At 43.9% G+C, this 18,199-nt stretch overlaps 3 protein-coding genes across 6 annotated transcripts in view; 1 reads left to right on the top strand and 2 right to left on the bottom strand.

Moving 5' to 3' along the window:
* LOC116383865 (serine/threonine-protein kinase PAK 2-like) overlaps positions 1–2,415 on the bottom strand; it is a 10,660-nt gene extending 8,245 nt beyond the window's left edge. Inside the window, exon 1 of one of the 2 annotated variants that reach the window (XM_031848030.1) lies at positions 2,283–2,415. The gene's annotated coding sequence lies outside the window, so the exon portion shown is untranslated. Of the gene's footprint in view, positions 1–2,114 lie in introns of both variants that reach the window. The other variant, XM_031848029.1, reaches the window with a different exon arrangement.
* A 355-nt stretch (positions 2,416–2,770) lies between these two features.
* Positions 2,771–14,202, top strand: hltf (helicase-like transcription factor). 3 transcript variants are annotated; one of them, XM_031848005.1, is made up of 25 exons: positions 2,771–2,861; positions 3,391–3,593; positions 3,707–3,873; positions 4,047–4,189; positions 4,344–4,420; positions 4,897–4,968; positions 5,232–5,423; positions 5,586–5,660; positions 5,759–5,819; positions 5,975–6,041; positions 6,455–6,513; positions 6,634–6,681; positions 6,765–6,866; positions 6,963–7,054; positions 7,596–7,739; positions 10,252–10,384; positions 10,543–10,678; positions 10,949–11,128; positions 11,202–11,317; positions 12,317–12,498; positions 12,629–12,751; positions 12,912–13,024; positions 13,195–13,375; positions 13,467–13,547; positions 13,631–14,202. In XM_031848005.1, the coding sequence occupies exons 2-25, from the start codon at positions 3,396–3,398 to the stop codon at positions 13,772–13,774; spliced, it is 2,886 nt and encodes a 961-aa protein (XP_031703865.1). In that variant the 5' UTR covers positions 2,771–2,861; positions 3,391–3,395; the 3' UTR covers positions 13,775–14,202. The 3 variants fall into 3 exon arrangements, with proteins under 3 accessions (XP_031703865.1, XP_031703866.1, XP_031703864.1); XM_031848006.1 differs by having other exon boundaries at positions 2,781–2,948; XM_031848004.1 differs by having other exon boundaries at positions 2,781–3,593.
* A 306-nt stretch (positions 14,203–14,508) lies between these two features.
* Positions 14,509–18,199, bottom strand: part of gyg1a (glycogenin 1a) — an 8,596-nt gene continuing 4,905 nt past the window's right edge. Inside the window, exons 6-7 of the mRNA XM_031848049.1 lie at positions 17,654–17,891; positions 14,509–16,117 (exon numbers count right to left, since the gene is read on the bottom strand). Coding sequence (XP_031703909.1) covers positions 15,950–16,117; positions 17,654–17,891 — 406 coding nt within the window. The 3' untranslated portion in view covers positions 14,509–15,949. The remainder of the gene's footprint in view (positions 16,118–17,653; positions 17,892–18,199) is intronic.

Consider the following 18,199-nt stretch of genomic DNA (forward strand, 5'->3'; position numbering starts at 1 on the left):
CACACACACACACACACACACACACACACACACACACACACACACACTCGGCTCCTCCTCATTCCCTGCCCTAAAACACACACACTCCTCTTGCCAACAGGGGCTCCATTGTGAGCCCTTGAACATCTTTTATGTAGCTCTGAGCTTTGAGGGGAGCAGGCAGGTGCACACATCAGCACTGCAGGCTACACGCTTGTGTGTTTGTATAACTGCACACACCCTAACAGCACAGCACTTATATGATTAATGGATTAATCAGCTAGCTTCTCAACAAAGACTTCATAATTTAATCATCTGAAGGAACAAGTTTGACATTTGGGGAAATAGGCCTATGCTTTCTCAGTTATGTGAGATGGTTGATACCGCTCTCATGTCTGTGTGGTAAATGTGTAGCTGGAGTTAGTAGCCGAAAGCTTAGCTCAACCCAAAAATATGGCAAAAAGAAGTACAAAGAAAAAACAATTCTGCTTTTTTACAAGAGTTAGGAGCCAAACTATTTCTTGGCCAGGACCAGTTATGGAGACACGGGGAAGTCATGGAATGGTATGGCCATTTTCAACTGCAGGCTGCACCGTTCCTTCACATTCCTGTCTCTGTGCTTTTATTTTTTTATTCTAATTCATTCCCTCAACCTCTGCGTGCTCGCTTAGCACCCAGACGGCGTTTCATTGCATCTCTCATCTGTTCTCAGGAGCTCTCTTTTCATCATCTCAGTGCTTCAGTGGCAGTCACAGCCCTCTGTTCTTTATGATTTCTATTCCTCATTCTGTGCTCTCTCTCTCTCTCTCTCTCTCTCTCATGATACACCACTACACTTTCTATTCCCTGTGGCTGGCCACCATCAAGGGAAGCCCACTTCCTCATCCTGGAACTCCCCGAGCACCAGAGAGTCACAGGATTGGGCCGACCAACCAAAACGCAGCCACTGAGCTGTTTACAGGAAGTGAACAGCAGGCCTTTTGTATTCAGCTTCTATAAAAGGAAATTCTGCCGAGGACTTCCTGGAAGGAGTGATGAAGTCGACACACAGACACACAGACACACAGACACACACACACACACACACACACCTCTCTAACCCCTTTCATTCACTCACACAGAAGCACACAGACAGACACAAAAACACACACATTTGTACTGTATATGTGCACACTGACTCCCTCTACAGTCAGCTCACTGATTATGGGTCTGGCAGTGAATGAAGCGTAAACACACTGCCCAGCTGCACACCCGCTCTTGAACACCTTATCCTGTTATTCAAACAGCTGCCTCACCCCTGTGTCAACATTCTGATGACTCAAATCAACCAACCTGGCAACCTGATTTCCCGGGACGCTGTCAGAACTCGGTTGAGACAGTCTGGACCGGGTACAAAAGCCAGCTTCAGGACTCACAGTCAGAAGCCTGTTAGCTTTAGGGTCTAGTGCATGAATGGCTGGTTCAGTATAGCTGCCGGGTTCGCAGGTTTATACGCTGATGTGCAGTATTTTCAGACAAGGCCATAGCTAAGATTTCTCCCAAATGAAGTTCTGAAAGCTGTTAAAATCCTTCTACACACTGCCAGGAATACACATTTGTGTCCTCAGTGGTAGTTTGCAGGTATGCAAGAAGTGATCATCTCCAAACCCTGAAATGCTGAAGAATATTTGAAAAGTGTGTACTGTAGCCTTACAGACATGATACTGTATGTTTGTTGTACATGTTTGTACAGAAGTCTTCTGCCTTATTCAATAACATTGAATCAAACCAGCTTTTGAACTGTTAGATATACACAGGCCCATTTCAGTAAAGTAGGCCTTTGTATTAATATCACATCTTATTACACTACTATAGTGTCCCTGTAAACTGCCATCGCTTTGATTTACATTTAAACGAAAGCAAGCCATGAATCCCATTGGCACGAGGATATAGATCTCGTGACTGCTTTACTTTATTTTATCCCCTTTAAGGGACTAGAAAAGTGTCTCCTCAACAGTTATGGAAGAAGCAGCCACACTCAGTCTGATCGCTCCCTGTGCCAAAATACAGTTAATAGCATCCAAACTATTACCAAATACAACTCGTATGTAAGACGGATTCGCTGACTTGTGTTGAATGAGCAAATGTAAACTCACCGGTTGCTGTCAACCGCAAAAAGAACAGACCGCACTCTCCGGCCAAACACCCAAAAACTCCGCCCCGTCACCGATGATTTTCACTCCGTTTGAGGCCCAGATTTTCGCTGAGATATCACAAACTTCCCTGAAGGTGTGAACAAAAACAATATCTTTAATCTCACTCACTTAATTCCCGTCTTTCTCCCCGAGTACTCTCGGACTGGCTCCTTGTTTGGCCCGGGGAGGAACTTGGAAAGGAAGCGGAACGTCGTAGAAACAAACATGAGGAATCTGGACCTCGCGGCCACCGTAGCGCTCATAGGGCGAAACGCAAAGGGCGCGTAAAATGCAGTTGGTGAAAAGCAGCTGCCGTTGCCTGTGTGCCAGTCGGACTGTAAAAGTAGACGGACACAACACCGGAAACAGGGTGACTGTGTTTTCAGAATAAAATCTATCTACTCGAGAGCGCTCGAATTATATTAATTAATTATTGCCAAACATTGTCTATCCAATCAACTGCAGATATTCGTAATGATGATCTACACCAGCTTAACAATAAAAAAGAAGAAAGAAAATAAACACCCAAAGATTGTCAAATGATATCGGCCATATGGATCACATCATAAAACGTCACAAGATCAGAATTTATTTTGAAGGTCACTACCGGAAGTTACACATCCAGATCTGTTGACTTGACACAATCACAACAATGTAGCACAAACATCACCGCACCAGAAACAACAATCGCTGAGGAGAAGACAAATAGTACGATATTTTATTTACAGATAAATCACCCACGTTAGCGTACGAACAGCTAACTAACGCAATAACTCAAACCAGCAGTTAGCAATTGTTAGTATTACATGTTAAACATTTAAGTTAGCTAGCGTTAGCTTGCAAACAACGTTAATGTAATTTTGGTAAACTAACGTTAGATGTTAAGATACATTATCTTAACGGCTGTCCCTGATTTCGTTAAATAGCTCATACTTCCGTAGGGAGATGGAGTCACTTGGTTAGCTAGCTTTGCTATTCAGCAACATTTAACGCTACATCCAATATAGAAATATGCTAGTTTCCTGCATGTAAACCATGTGTCTAACGTTACTGTTCGTTAAGAAGTTTGTAACCTGGTTCAACTTTTCCTGAAGTATTACCTGCAGCGCCATGTCTGTGCACACAAAGGACAGGGTTTTATGGGGCGTTTTGTCAGTCATTCTCCAACAGATAACACTTACTTTTCCTTTGTTTTTGTCTGTTTGTGTATGTCTTTGCGTTTCTGCGCGTGCTGTAGGTGTGATGTTGTCCCGTAGGTGGAGGTTCGGATGGGACCGGTACAGTGAGGTGGACCTCTTCACAGACCGCTATGACACCAGTGCAGAGACCCTGTCCCAGGCCATCAGGGCCGCGGCGTCCGAGGAGCCAGACGCAGATGGCAGCGTGCTGTTTGGCCACCTGCAGGGTACTGTGGTCGGCCTCAGATATTACACCGGGGTGGTGAGGATCCATCACCCTTATTCGTGTAGTGCACTGATTCACAAAATACACAGTATAGTGCCGATATAGGTTGAGAAAACCTTCAAATCATCCGTGTTTTACTCTCGTTACAGGTGAATCAAGGTGAAATGGTCGGTTTAGTGAGGCAGCCCCAGAATCAGTACGACCACAATGCAGTGATGGTCGCCAACATTTATGGCAACCAAGTGGGTCACATCAAGCGGGAGCTGGCAGCAGCCATGGCCCATGTCATGGACAACAATTTGGCTAAAGTTGAGGGGTGAGTCGATTGTTATTGTGCACGTTGAATGTCAGAATATGATCTTTGTCAACATCTTAAGGATTGATCAAAACACCTGGCTAACCCTAAATGTAGGCATATATGGGTGCTATTGATGGATTCTCTCCATCAATATCTGTATTCGATTAGATTTCTTTGTTATTATGTGTCAGGGTGGTTCACTCAGGGACGAAAAACTCGTTCACCATGCCATTGATGCTGTCCTTCTGGGGGAAAGAGGAAAACAAAAATGCTGTGATGGAGAGCATGACCCGTCACGGATATAAACTGAACACAGGAGGAGGCAAAGCAACGGGTACAAACAAACACACTCACCCATCCAATCTCACTCGCCTCCTAATGGATGTCCTCACATTTATCCACACAGCCTGCATTGTTGCACACAAAATGTCAAGTTTTCCGGTATTGTCATCCACATTACCGCTTATTCTGTGTGTGTATGATTTCAGGTGCAAATCAGAATAGTCAAGGTGCTCGTGCATTGTCGTCTAAAAAAGGTTTGACCATCCCACTAACGGCAGCGGAGGTAATCTACTTAAATTTAGTAAATGTAAACGTAACATGTAATTAAATTAAGCTTTGTATTTGTTTTAGTCTGCTTAGAAACATCTTTTTTCTATCCTCTCAGTTTTTGACAGTAGATTTTGATTTATTATCCCTTTTTTTTTTTTTTTTTACATTTACACTAAATTGAAGTTAATTTAAATCAAAATTGTGTAACATTGATGTTGTTACAGGTAATCTCTGCTATACTGTATTTTTTTTAAACACCATCTGTGTGGTCGAAACTAAGTGTCTTAACATAGCACGGTTGTTTAAGTAAGGCATGTAAAGTTAATTATTGTTCGGACTTTTTAGTGTTCAGAGAATTCATTGTTCAAATGTGGAATGATTTAAATGCTAAAATGATATGGAACGACTACACATGTGCAGTCATTGTTGACGTAGTGAAAACAGACTTTAAGACATAAGTCAGCCGTTAAAATTCATTTTTTCTTTCAGCTGAAGAACGCATTCGACAAGCTTTTTGATGGCTTGATGGAGAGTGAAGACGGAGAGAAACAAGCAGCCGAGGTGCGTATTTGATCGGTTCATCTGTCTGCATTGTATGTACATACATTTGTTTGTAGTCAGCATTTGGTCACCTGCTAAATGTCTGTGATATGATTTCGGCAAACCATGCATCCCTTGGACCTTCTCTTTCTTGCTGCAGTTTTTGGAGAAACTGATTCTCACCTCTTAAGACGTCTCCCTCCTGCACCCTGAAATAGTTGTGTGTGTGTTTTCAGTGTCTTAGTGCAGCTGTATCGTGAACATGCCGCTCTCTTTCTCTGCAGTCTGTGGGTACTCCTCTCCTGCCTCACCAGAAGCAGGCGCTGTCCTGGATGTGTGCGCGAGAAAACAAATCTGCGCTGCCACCCTTCTGGGAGAGGAGGGGCGAGCTCTACTATAACAGCCTCATGTGTTTCTCTGCCAAAGAAGTACCAGAGAGAATTCGTGGGGGAATCCTGGCAGATGACATGGGACTGGTGAGGAACATGCTCTGTTGTTTGATTTCAGCAGGTTAACATGATGTTTTCTCCAATAAAAGAATGATAATTAAAACTTGTTTTTAAAGCGTTTTTATTCGACATTTACCACAATAAAAGGCTTCACACTGCTGATACCAAACCCCTGTTTGTGTTTTCCAGGGGAAAACTCTGACAACCATCGCGCTGATTCTCACCAACTTCCACAAAGGAAAGCCTCTTCCTGTGGAGAAATGTGTACGTGTAGCTGTGTCTGGATGTGTTCTTTTCAATCAGTATGCAGTCTGAGTGACGTGTGTTCAGCCACCATAAAGTGCTTGTTTACATGTGTGCAGGAGGAGCAGCCGTCACCTGTCAAAGCCAAAACTAAACCAGAGATGGCCTCCAAACTGGAAGGTAATCTCGATTTACAATAAATACGCTGGTGATGCAGATTTTTATCTCTCTTCGTGAGTGTGTGTGTGGTGGGGGGGGGGGGGTGGATGCGCACATTCTTGAATGCTAAAAATAAACTGAGCACTAACTACAGACATGATATGTTTTTGTTTCAGGAAGTAGCAAAGCAAGCGATGGATCGGGATCGAGTGATGCAGCAGCTGGTTCTATGCGCCCAAACCGGTAAGTGTGGTTTAAGTGAATTTGTCATGCTCAGATCATATTGTCAGTGACGTGTTTTAGTATCTCTGGATAATTCAATCATGTGTAGAGGTGGGTGCCCAGGTAGCTTTTGTTTCCTTACTGCAGCGGCCCAGATTTGAATCCAACCCGCAGCCCTTTGCTGCAGGTCATCCCCGTTCTCTCTCCCTCTTTCCTGTGTAGAGCTGCACTATCGAATAAAGGCAAAAAAAGCCCCCCAAATCATTTAAAAATCTTTATGTGTAAAGGTAAGAATGCAAAGGACTACATCTGGACATATTTCCATACATTCAGTCAGTGTATATGTCGATGAGTGCACACCTGCTTTGTCAAATCATGTTTTGGGCCCTCAGTGGTATTACTGATCCCGCTGACGTGCTCCCTGTCTGGATCAGTTCTCAGGTGGAGGGGATCTGTGTTGATTCGGCCGATGTTGTGGACAAGTCGGATAAGAGTAAGAATTGACTGTCATCTCCATATGCACCACCTTTTAGGTCTGTTCTTTGTTTGTTTTTGTCGCCTTACTTTGCTTGTGTGGCTTACGTACATTTTCACCTGACTTCTCCGCTTACAGGTGCCAGCAGAGGAAAGAAGAAAGCCACCAAGCGAAAGCCCATTAAAGGTGCGAGCCCAGTAAAGTCTTGCATAACATCCTAATCACCATTCCCAATGAACTAAATCACTAGATGTATGTTTTATGTGCAGAGGCCCCTAAATGTATTGAGGATCTGGACTTTGCTGCAGCACTGGGTGGCCCAGCAGCAGATACAAGCTCAAAGAAGAAGAAAACTGCCACTCCTACACCGAGTGAGTTCTAACGGTGTACATACTATATTCTTTTTTGGAGGGAAAAAAGAAAATGTGATATTGGAAATGTATGCGTACCTTTTTTATTATGTGCAGGTGTGGAGTCCTCCATCACTGAAAGTGCAGATGACTTATCAGCAAGAACAACTCTCATCATCTGCCCACTCTCTGTGATCAGCAACTGGCTGGTAGGAATACTTATGACATCAAATTCCTGGTTGTCTTCACAACAAAAGATCTAGCATGGCCCCGTAACATCTTTCACCTCGTGAGGAAAGCTCAACTGAGGCTTATCTTCCTGAGAAAAAATTAAAATAGGTCAAAGTTCCTTCTAAGATCCTGATAAACTTTTACAGACGCACCATAGAGAGTATCCTCTGCTACGGGGCCACGTTGTGGTATGCCAAGCTGCACTGCCGAGACCTGCAGAGACCCGGTCCAGGTGGTTTGAAACTGTGCTTCTAAACTCAGACACAGTGTATGTATGATAGCCGTCTCTTCAAGAAGGGTAGCAACCTCAGTAAGAACCCAACTCACCCAGGTCACAGTCTGTTTGTCACTTACCATCAGGGACGAGATACAGCGCAATCAAAGCCCGAACAAACAGACTGAAGAACAGTTTTTCCTCAGAGCTGTAGCCTCCATCTGCTTCGTTCAATGCTACCTTTCTATCCCCAAAGTCAGCCAGTCATGTTGTCTTCCTCTGTCCTTTTGTGTGTCTGTGTGCAGGACCAGTTTGAGCAGCATGTACGCGCTAACGTGAAGCTAAATGTGTATCTGTATTACGGCGCAGAGCGCAACAGGAGCAAGACCTTTCTGTCCTCTCAGGATGTGGTGATTACAACCTACAACGTCCTCTCTGCCGACTTTGGGGTGAGTGTCGACGGGTCACATGTATATCTGTAAGGTTTGCCAAAGTGTTCACACAGAACAGAAAACATGGCCGATGCATTTAATATGGTGGTGTTGACTGCAATCATTTATTTTGAGAATAAAAACTCCTCTAATAGCAGCTAATTAATGTCTCACCTGAACCTGGACTGCATGTTTAATTCATGTCAATATCAGGGACGTGCGGTCAGGGGAGGCAGGGAGGCAGAGCCTCACCTGCCATCATGAAAAGTAAAAAACAAATAATGATAAAATAAAAGTAATATTTATCTACTGATCTGTGCTATAAATGTAATTTCTGTATGATTCCCATCATTTCAAGCATTTTTGTAATCAAAATCGCTGAATTTGCGCATTTCCTGTTCAAACAGAGGAGACGCGAGGTAAGGCAGCGACAAACTGTGCCTCACCTCAGATTGTGCAATCCCTCACAAACTGGGTTGAGCGCGTGGCTTTTGCTTTCTCATTGTTTGTCACCACTGTAATATTTGTTGACACTTGTATTATATGACCTTTCTTTCCATAGAATAGCAGAGACTAAATATTAGCATCCACAACGCTCGTGGCAACTATGTAGAACTATTACATGCCTTTGCTGAGAAAGATGAAAGATTAGCTAGACATTTGGAGACATCCACTGTGTTTTCTGGCTTGTCAAACAGAATACAGAACGATTTAATCGAAGCAGTCGGTGAGGTGATTAGAAATGATATCAAAAAGGAGATTAATGCAGCCTCATTTGTTGCTGTAGAAGTAGACGAGACAACAGATATCACAAGCAAAGCCCAGATCTCTGTCATTTTGCGTTATGTGGCTAAAAGTGAGGTGGCCTGTGAACTGAGGGAGGCGTTTTTGGGATTTGATGATGTGAGTGATGACAGACGAGCCCCTGCTATAGCCGAGTATGTCTTGGGAGTGTTGGAGAAATACAAGTGTGTCGAAAAGCTGGTAGCTCAGACTTATGACGGAGCAGCTGTGATGTCATCAGAGCTTAATGGGGTGCAGGCCAGGATTAAAGAAAAGGTGCCTGAGGCCATGTTTACTCACTGTTACGCACACAAATTGAACCTGGTGCTCTTGCATTCAGCAAAATGCATGCCTGAGTGTAGAACTTTTTTTAAAACACTTGCGGGACTAGCGTCATTTTTCAGGAAGTCCACGAAGCGCACCCACTTATTGGATGATGTTGTGAAGCGACGTTTACCATGAGCAGCACCCACGAGATGGAGCTCAAATTCAAGACTGTTGCAGACAAGCATGTACCAATCTGATCTGCGTGCTGTATTCCGTATTATGAGAGAAAATCCAGATAGTTGGGATAATGACACCCTAATGATGGCTGCTGGATATGAGCGGTGGCTGTCAAAGGCATCAACGTGCTTTTTCATTATGGCATACGAGGACATTTTCAGTGCAACCGATGCACTCTTCAGAGTGCTGCAAAACAAAGTAATGGACATTGGATTTTGTTGTGCACGAATCCGCGACACAATTGGATTTGTGGAACGCCAGAGACAAGAGTTTAACAGTTTCTATGAGCGATTTGAACAGAAATGCGCCACGCTCGGGACGACAGATCGTGTCCGAAGTCAAAACTCAGTCAGAGATGAGAGGAAACGAATGTTTTATAACATTCTGGACAATGCAAGTGTTCAACTGAAAGCTAGGTTTGATCATTTTGGTGAGCTAGCTTTCCTTGGTTTGGTCGATTGTACAAAATTTAATGAAATGTCACAACATTTTGATGACACCAAACTGCAGAGCCTGTCAAAATATGCCAGGTTCTTTGACTTTGTGAGACTAAAGGCTGATCTCATCGGACTATATAGCTCACAAACAGTGAGGGATGGATGTAAATCCCCCGGACAGCTTCGCAGCTTTTTGGCCCAGAAGGATCTGATGCAGACTGTTCCTGAGGCAACAAAGTTACTCCAGCTGGTGCTCACTATACCGGCTACAACAGTGTCTGTGGAAAGGTCATTCTCTGCTTTGAAAAGTCTCAAAACATACAGTCGGAATCGGACTGACCGAGGACAACTTTCATCCCTGGCAATGATCGCCATTGAGACGGAGAGACTTCTAAAACTGAAAGAAGATAAGGAGGACTTTTACAACAAAGTCACGGAGATTTTTGTCCAGAAGGATAGACAAATGGACTTCATTTACAAGTAAATGTAAGACCATGCATACGAGTATGAATTGTGATGGCAAATTAAAAGCACACGGAGGGTGCAGAGGAAATGCGCTCTTTCTCTGAGCCGCTATAAATTGAACGTTCTTGCTTGTTATAAATATGAAAAACAACCAGTAGTCAATGTGCAAGCTGCCAATTGAATGGTGATTTAAGCTACTCTATTGGGATCATATATTTGTAAATCTGACTCTGAAAGAGTCAGTGCCTCACCAGCCACGAACCTCACCGCACGTCACTGGTCAATATTCCCTTGAGAGATAATTTGCTTCTCTTTTTAAATATGTTTTGTTTACTTTTCAGAATAAGAGTCCCCTCCACGGGATCAAATGGCTGAGGGTTGTGCTGGACGAAGGACACGTCGTGAGAAACCCTAATGCACAGATGAGTAAGGCTGTGCTGGACCTAAAAGCTCAGCGCCGCTGGATTTTGTCAGGTATACCTGCACTTTAAGAACACACACACACACACACAGATAGTCCAACATATGAAAACACAAACGTTCTTGACCTAATTAAGTACACACAGATACAGCCTCAGTATTAAGGCAATTACCAAATGTTTGTGTGTGTGTTCATTCTTCCATCCCACCAGGTACTCCTATCCAGAACAGTGTGAAGGACCTGTGGATGCTGCTGGCCTTCTTGCGTCTGAAGCCCTTCGATGCCAGAGAGTGGTGGAACAGAGTGATCCAGAGACCCGTCACTCAAGGAGACAGGGCCGGCCTGCAGTGCGTGCTCACTACCGTTATATTACACTCCTGCAATGTAGTAATAAGACTCCAGAGGGCGTTGTCTGTCTGAGTCAGTGTATCGAGCTTTCTAAGTTGTGACATACCAATGACATTGAAAAAGTCCTATGATAGTTGATCACATCGTACCACTTTGCTATTTTATGAGGGAGCTAGATGTGTTAACAAACTATAGTGATTCTCCAGTGCAGCACCCTGAGTGATGTTTCGATGTTAATAAACTCAGACTGTTGATAACTGTGCACATAGGAACCTTCAGACCCTGGTGAAGTGCATCACCCTGCGGCGGACCAAGGGCAGCAAGGTGAACGGGCGCCCCCTGGTGTCTCTGCCCGAGAAGAGAGTATGCGTGGAGCAGGTCGAGCTGAGCCAGTCGGAAAGAGAGGAGTACGAGCTGGCTCGCAGTGAGGGAAGAAATACCATCGCCAGGTGTGTGTCAGTGTACACGTGCAGCTACGTATTGGTGTATTTTCTTTACGTGATCATAACTGTGTTTGTGTAGATACGTGACTGAAGGGACAGTCTTGAGGAATTATGCTGACGTGTTGGCCATCCTGATGAGGCTTCGGCAGCACTGCTGCCACCCTGATCTGCTAGCAAAAACCTCCTCAGACCTGAGTAAGACCTGCGGCGTGATGTGAGACTAATGCAGTAACTGAATAATGTAGCGTACAGCTTCTGAAGCCCTTGAGTCACTTGATACGCAGACAGGCTTGCTGGAGATTTCTTGTGATTTTTTTTTTATTTTTTTTTTTTAGTTGAAAATATATATTCTACTTTTTGAGAATGAAATTCTGATGCCCAGGTTTCACTTTTGTGCAGCCAATCATGGATGTGTAAATTTACAGAGAGCATCTTCTCTTCACGCCCACACAGTCCTGAGAGGAGGTCTAATCAGCAGGAATGATTGAAAACACCTGTGAGTGCACCACGGGTGTGTAAAGAGTTTAATCTGTCGCTTCTGGTGGGCGGTGTGAGCACTTATATTCTAGGCCTTTCTAGACTTTTCATAGCAGGTGTAATAATTAACATTAACAGGTGCAAATGTTATAATTAACGATTTGCACCTGTTCCAGGCGCTGCTGTTGAGCGTGATTGCTCCGTTTACTGGGACACCTGAGTGAAGAGGAGCCCTTGTTGGTGTTATTGATTACAGCTTTGCTTTTGCAGCTGCTCTGACAAGTGAAAATCCCTGCTGTGCAAAAGCCCATCTCCCAATTCTTTTCATAATGTTTTTATTTCCGCCACCTTTTTCACACTCTACTGCTAATCGCCCCTTTTATGTCTCGTTCTCTCTTGCTTTCCTGTTTTTAAAAGAATATTCACTGCCTCAATGTAAAAAAGTTTACATTGAGGCCACTTATTACCGACCCTGTTTCATGAGCATGTAGTCTGGGCGGTGAATAAGTTGTCCCAACCCCACCATGAATGAAATATGTGTAATCCTAGAATATAAACGCGTCTATATACAACCCTCACGTTCCCAAAATGAAAGCGGTCATGACGTTTGTGTCCTCAATTGTAGCTGCAGCTCTGGCCTCGAAACACGTTCCAGAAATATTTTCTTTCCTCTGTGTTCATTTCCACATGTAAATTGATCAGATACTTTGTCTGTAGGCGCTGCAGCGACACCTGCGGAGATGCGAGAGCGTCTCATAGAGAAGCTGCGGTTTGTGTTGGCCAGCGGCTCTGATGAGGAGTGCTCTGTCTGTCTGGATTCGGTGAACCTGCCCGTCATTACACACTGCGCCCACGTCTACTGCCGGCCCTGCATTGCCCAGGTTATCGGCACTGAGCAGGTAATGTGCTGCCTGAAGCAGACACTGATCTGTAAGTGAATTGATATTTGACAACTTAAAAGGAGAGTTTTTCTATCTTTTCTCTCTGCTCTGTGTGTGCGTGTGTGTGTGTGTGCGTGCACGCACATAGGAAACAGCGCGCTGTCCTCTCTGTCGAAGTGAGATCAAGGCCAGTGAACTGGTGGAGTTTCCACAGGAGGAAATGGAGGAAGAGAAAAGTACAAACTCTGATAAGTGGAGGACAAGCTCAAAGGTACAGCTGCACATACTGAGGATGCAGAATTAACTGGGTGATAAAAGCACTGCTTTGTGACTCTTTCCCTAATTATTTATTGATGAGAATGTGCTGAAATGCTACTTTATTAGAGCCGTGTTCTTTCTCTGAAGTGAGTTGTTTTTTTTTATCGCTGCAGGTACAGGCGCTGATGGGAAACCTGCTCAGGCTGCGATGTGAAGACGGCAGCATTAAGTGTCTGGTCGTCTCTCAGTTTACACGCTTCCTCACCTTACTGGAGACTCCACTCAGGTAAAAACACACATTCACAGTAGTAGTTCAGGGTTTTTAGAGGTCTCGTAAGTATACTCTCAACAGCTATAGTGTGAGTTTGAGTTTCTACATTTCTCCTCAAGTAGATCATTTAGATGTAATTTAATTGTCCGTCTCTTGGCGCTATTGGCCTCCTTTCTCTTCACCAGAGAGCACGGTTTCAGTTTTGTGCGTTTTGATGGCACCTTGAGCCAAAAGAAGAGGACTCAGGTCATCCAGGAGTTCCAGAGCCCTGCAGCCGACGGCCCCGCCATCATGCTTCTGTCACTCAAAGCTGGAGGGGTGGGGCTTAACTTGACTGCCGCCTCCCATGTTTTCTTCATGGACCCTGTAAGTGCAGATTTTGAAATTGATCGCAAGTGTTTTCAGGAAGAAGGGGAATTCTTAACAGCATGTCCGCTTGTTATTGACTGTGTTTTAGGCATGGAATCCTGCAACAGAGGAACAGTGTATCGACCGCTGCCACCGTCTGGGACAGACGAGGAATGTTTTTGTCACCAAGGTCAGGAATCCATTACTAAAAATCACTGACTGGAACATTTTGCATGTATTTATATTGTGATTTTGTGTTGTCTGTTGCTGCAGTTCATTGTGAAAAGTTCAGTGGAGGAGAACATGGTGAAGATCCAGAGGGAGAAGCAGGACCTGGTGGAGAAGGCTTTTGGTTCCAAAAACACCGACAGGAAAACGTCTCGCATGGACGACATCAAAGCTCTGATGGAGCTGTAGACCTCTGACGAAGTGTTCCCATGTGAACACGTCAGTTCAGGTTCAAACAGGCGCCTGTGTTCTTGTTGGGTCCGACAGTTCACATCTGAAGGGCTGCAGAGATTTATTTTTTTTTTCGTCCACATTGTCAATTTTATGTTCATATTTTGAAAATTTTCATTTTATTGTATTTGTACTTTTGAACGGTTAAAGTTTTGATACTGATGCATTAACGGCACAAAACCACGATGTCATTGTTGGGATGCGTAGGAGCGGTTTGTCTTGATCATAAAAATGTCAACGCTGTGTTAAAACAGAGAAAAGCCCACCTGCTCTAGGAGCTCGAGTTGTCTATTTACAAAATGGACCAGCCGTGATGATTCAAATGTTCAGTATGTAGGATTTCTTTTGTTTTTTGCTGTCTCTTGATTAAAGAAATGCAGACTGCTGATATTGTACATTTGTAGCTTCTGTATTTAAACGGACACGGAGCAGCTTTCAGAACTTCAATGTCTGTTTAACCGGAAACCTGAAATTGAAGGGAAACATCCGTTTACTTAATCTAATCATTTAAGTGGTTACATTAAGTACTTCTGAAATGTGAGGATTTCCTGCTTTTATGTTATGAGTCAGACAAACCAGGATATTTAAAGATGTCACTTTGGGCCATTTTATGAGATCTCATTGACCAAACGATTAATTGAAGCCCTATAATCAATATTGCACAGAGAACAAAAACAAACTTGATACAGAAGTGATGGATAAAAGGTAATTCTTCAGTTTCTTTATTAGCGCTTCTACAAGGATGTACAGTTAACAGCTAGGTGACAGGACAGATCTGCATTAACTGATGTCACTACAGTTATGTTCCACTTCCACACTCAAGCAGGATTTTAGCGGGCCGAAAAGATTGAAAAAAAATCATTTTCTCTCAACCTTGCCAGCTTCTTGTCGGAGGAGTGTGTTGTTGCTGTTAGGAGCTATAGATAGTTTAGTTGCAGGTCACACAGCTGGAGTGAAGTAAAAGAGGCATTGGTAACAGGAAAGGAGGGACTCAACAAAGTTAAGATCGGTTGTGCTACTAGCAGCGGTTACAGTAAGTGAGGTTTTGTAAACGGTGAGCGGCAATAAGGCAGCTGGTAACACTACAGAAATGAAGTGACGAAACCGGTCATGACAAAGATGTACCGATGTGGATCTGGCAGGGACATTACATAACATGCAGGGGACAGATGCCTGGGGAGCGCACGGATTCCACACACACACACAAGACTATCAACAGCACCTCAGGATGTGGGTGGAAGTACTTCATCACTGACCCACTTTTTTTTTTTGTGCCATGCAAATACAACATAACAGGCCTTTGTCCTAATATTACAGAGCTGAAGTCACATGGAGCTGGTGAGTGTCAGAGGCACGGATAGGGAAGTTTACCTTCGTACTCTGGTGAGGTGAACACTCTAATTTAAGCGAGATTCTCATAACTGGCAGGGACTTTGAGAGGGAAATGAGCCAGTTGCTGCATATCTGCTTCAAACAGAGACTTATTGCAGGATGGGAGTTGTGGTAAAATCCAGAAACAACTTTGAAACTTAATGATTTCATTTTCTCATTTTCTGTTGTCGCTGAAAGTTTCCACAGGTTTAGGAAGACTCGGGATTATGAATCCATCTCCGTCAAATGCACGAGAACAGTCTGACATTTTGGGAAGTACGCGTAGTCGCCTTCTTCCCGAGAGTTGGATGAGAAGATTATACTATTCATGTTTATTGGCGATGTTAGATACGCAAATTAATCGTTCTTTTTGAACAAATGCTTTTATAGAGGAATGAGTTTACTTGATTTGCGGGAGTGACTCAAAAATGCTGCTGGCAGTAGCTGAATAATATTTAGTATCAATCTTCTCTTCTGACTCTCAGCAAGAAAGTGAAATGGTGTATTTCGTGAAATATCAAACTTTTCCTTTTGAGGGGAAAATTGAATGGCGAGTGTGCGCGTGGGAACTGTGTCAAACTTCCACTCTCATACACACTCACTGACGGGATGCAGAGAGCGAGGCTGAACGTTGGACAAAGGCATTCATCCAGTCGCCTGCTAGTCAAGCCCCTGCGATTGGCTGAGCAGTGCTTAAAATCTCCACCCACACAGAGCTTTGACTGGTGCTCTCTCCGTCCGTCACGCCGCCTCGCCTGCTCGCTACTTTAAGAAGGAGTCGAGCTTTCGTGCGATGTTGTCGAAGGAGTCGTCACCCATGTAGTCGATCTGGCCCGCTTCCCAGCGCTGCTTCCTCACCTCTGATGAAACCTTCTGTGGGGGAGGAGCTACGGGTGCCTGGTTCTCCCTCAAATCCTCGTGAAGCTTACCCTGCTTGACAGACAAGAGGCAGAGAATGAATGGATCATAACATGGGACTGGGGCAATACTTTATAAGGACTGGTTTCTCCACATTCGGCCATGCTCGGCCGAACGCTCTTTTTCTACAGGTTGAGACACAATCGGTGCATGCAGGGATTTCGTCAGGAGAGTCAAAGTGCAAACATGACATTTTGCGACACACTTTGCAGCCGATAAGAGTTTAGTTTCTGGATTCCTAGAGTAGAAGTACACTCAATAAGTCGATACAAATCAAGAGATAATGACAACGGAGCGGAGCATTAACAGAGAGTGCAGATGAAGTAGAATTTAAAAATATTTGATGTAACCGGTGTTTCTGGTACGTTTTCTTCCACAAAAAGAAAAGTTTGGTTTCAAAAGTTGAACTGCTAGACACAAGCTGTCTCATACTTCACTGCAAAGTCCAGTCTCACTGCATGTGCACTGAAGACTTTAAGTTTCTGTACACACAGATAAATGTGAAAACAGTATTCTGGTGTGATGAAGAAATTCTTCTTAAATACTTAAAGTTGCTAGTTCTGATGAATCACTGGCTTCATCAAATCAATACATTGATTACTGAATCTAAAATGTCCTTTTTCTCCACAGTTGTCCAAACTATAAGCAAAGCACATATTTGAGTGGAGGAGGACTTTAAAGCTTAACTATGTACATTCTGAAAGAAGAACTAACAAAACCTTCTTACACACAGGCGTTGTGGTGCCAACTGGTCTGGTATGACCAGTAACATTTGGCAGCTGAGTGGTAAGTTCAGTCAGGTTACTTAATGATGACGCCTTTAAAGCAACTGACTTTAGAGACTTCGGGGAAATTAGGGAAATTTGAATGCGTCACTATCATGCAACTGCCACTCTAGGCCACTGTTCAGCAAATTGTGTCTCGTCAAATAATTCAAAATAAGTCCTACATTTCAAGATTCACTTGGTATACAGATTGTTTTTTTTGTTTTTTTTAAACTTCAGCCAGAGCTCAGCCCAAGACTTCAAGACTTTCTCCATGACGGGCCGGTATAAACTTGTACACACAAGATGGCAATTGGGCAAAGTTGCAGGTTTCATTTTCTGACTCACTCTATTTCAGCACTGCCCTGTTACAACAGGCAGCGTGGCAACTTCCTGCTCCTCTGTTGAAAGCTGAACAGTTGTTGGAGGCGCGGCAGGCTGCAAGCTATTCGTGCAGTCAACAAACACTATGTTTGGCAACAGACTGGTGCTGAGGAATGTTCAACAAATCAAATTTTTCTTGTTATTGTGGGAACTAAAACGGGACGGTCCTCTTATCTGGAGTCATAAAAAGCTTCAATATATGGCACTTTCACCATAGTAGAGTTCACCTAGTAATTACACGTTTCGAAAAACAGTCGGGACAAAACGATTATGCAATAGGCTAAAAACACAATCGCACATCCTCGTTTATTTTTCCACACGTGCATAGTTGCCAAACTCACACGTACAACGGGACACACACACACACACACACACTCAAACATCGCAACAGCTGACGTACGTCCATGCTGGTGTCTACGAAGCCGCTGATGAATGGAGTTTCCCCGTATGCCTGTTGCAGTAAAGGCTGCACCGATTTGGCGTACAGCTGCCACCACATGAGCAGGTAGTCGGGATGCAGGTGGCACTGGTCAGGGGACAGGGAGTGGCCTTTGACCTCGCCCGTCTGAGCATCGTAGGAGTAGTTCCATGGCTTCACCTTTCCCAGGAAATGCACCACCTTGGCGTCCCGGCCGTACCTGTGAAAACACAGCGAGCAAAGTGAGAGGCAGGAAAGAGTGCGAGAGAAACTACACGAAAAATCCCTTTTTTTTTTTTTTTTTAACTCTACCAAAAACAGTTTGGCTAACCTGAAAATGAGTTTTAAACCTCTGTGATACTCTACAGTGCAGATTTAAATAAAACAAAGTATACAAGTGTAGCTACAGTAGCTCCTCTGTTTTGAGGCAGGTTGTAGAAGAACGTGTGTTGTCCCAGCAGCCTATTATTCAACACCCAGTCACACACACACACACACACACACACACACACACACACACACACACAC

The sequence above is a fragment of the Anarrhichthys ocellatus genome, unplaced genomic scaffold (assembly GCF_004355925.1).
Source record: "Anarrhichthys ocellatus isolate YVR2014 unplaced genomic scaffold, GSC_Weel_1.0 scaffold7, whole genome shotgun sequence".
Taxonomy (NCBI): domain Eukaryota; kingdom Metazoa; phylum Chordata; class Actinopteri; order Perciformes; family Anarhichadidae; genus Anarrhichthys; species Anarrhichthys ocellatus.

What these genes read in the sequence shown, in the direction of transcription:
- hltf (XM_031848004.1), top strand. Translation starts at nt 3,264, where the DNA reads ATGTCTGTGCACACAAAGGACAGGGTTTTATGGGGCGTTTTGTCAGTC. An exon ending in AATTTGGCTAAAGTTGAGGG is followed by an intron (nt 3,874 to 4,046) that starts GTGAGTCGATTG and finishes ATTATGTGTCAG; the next exon opens with GGTGGTTCACTCAGGGACGA. An exon ending in GGTTCTATGCGCCCAAACCG is followed by an intron (nt 6,042 to 6,454) that starts GTAAGTGTGGTT and finishes TGTCTGGATCAG; the next exon opens with TTCTCAGGTGGAGGGGATCT.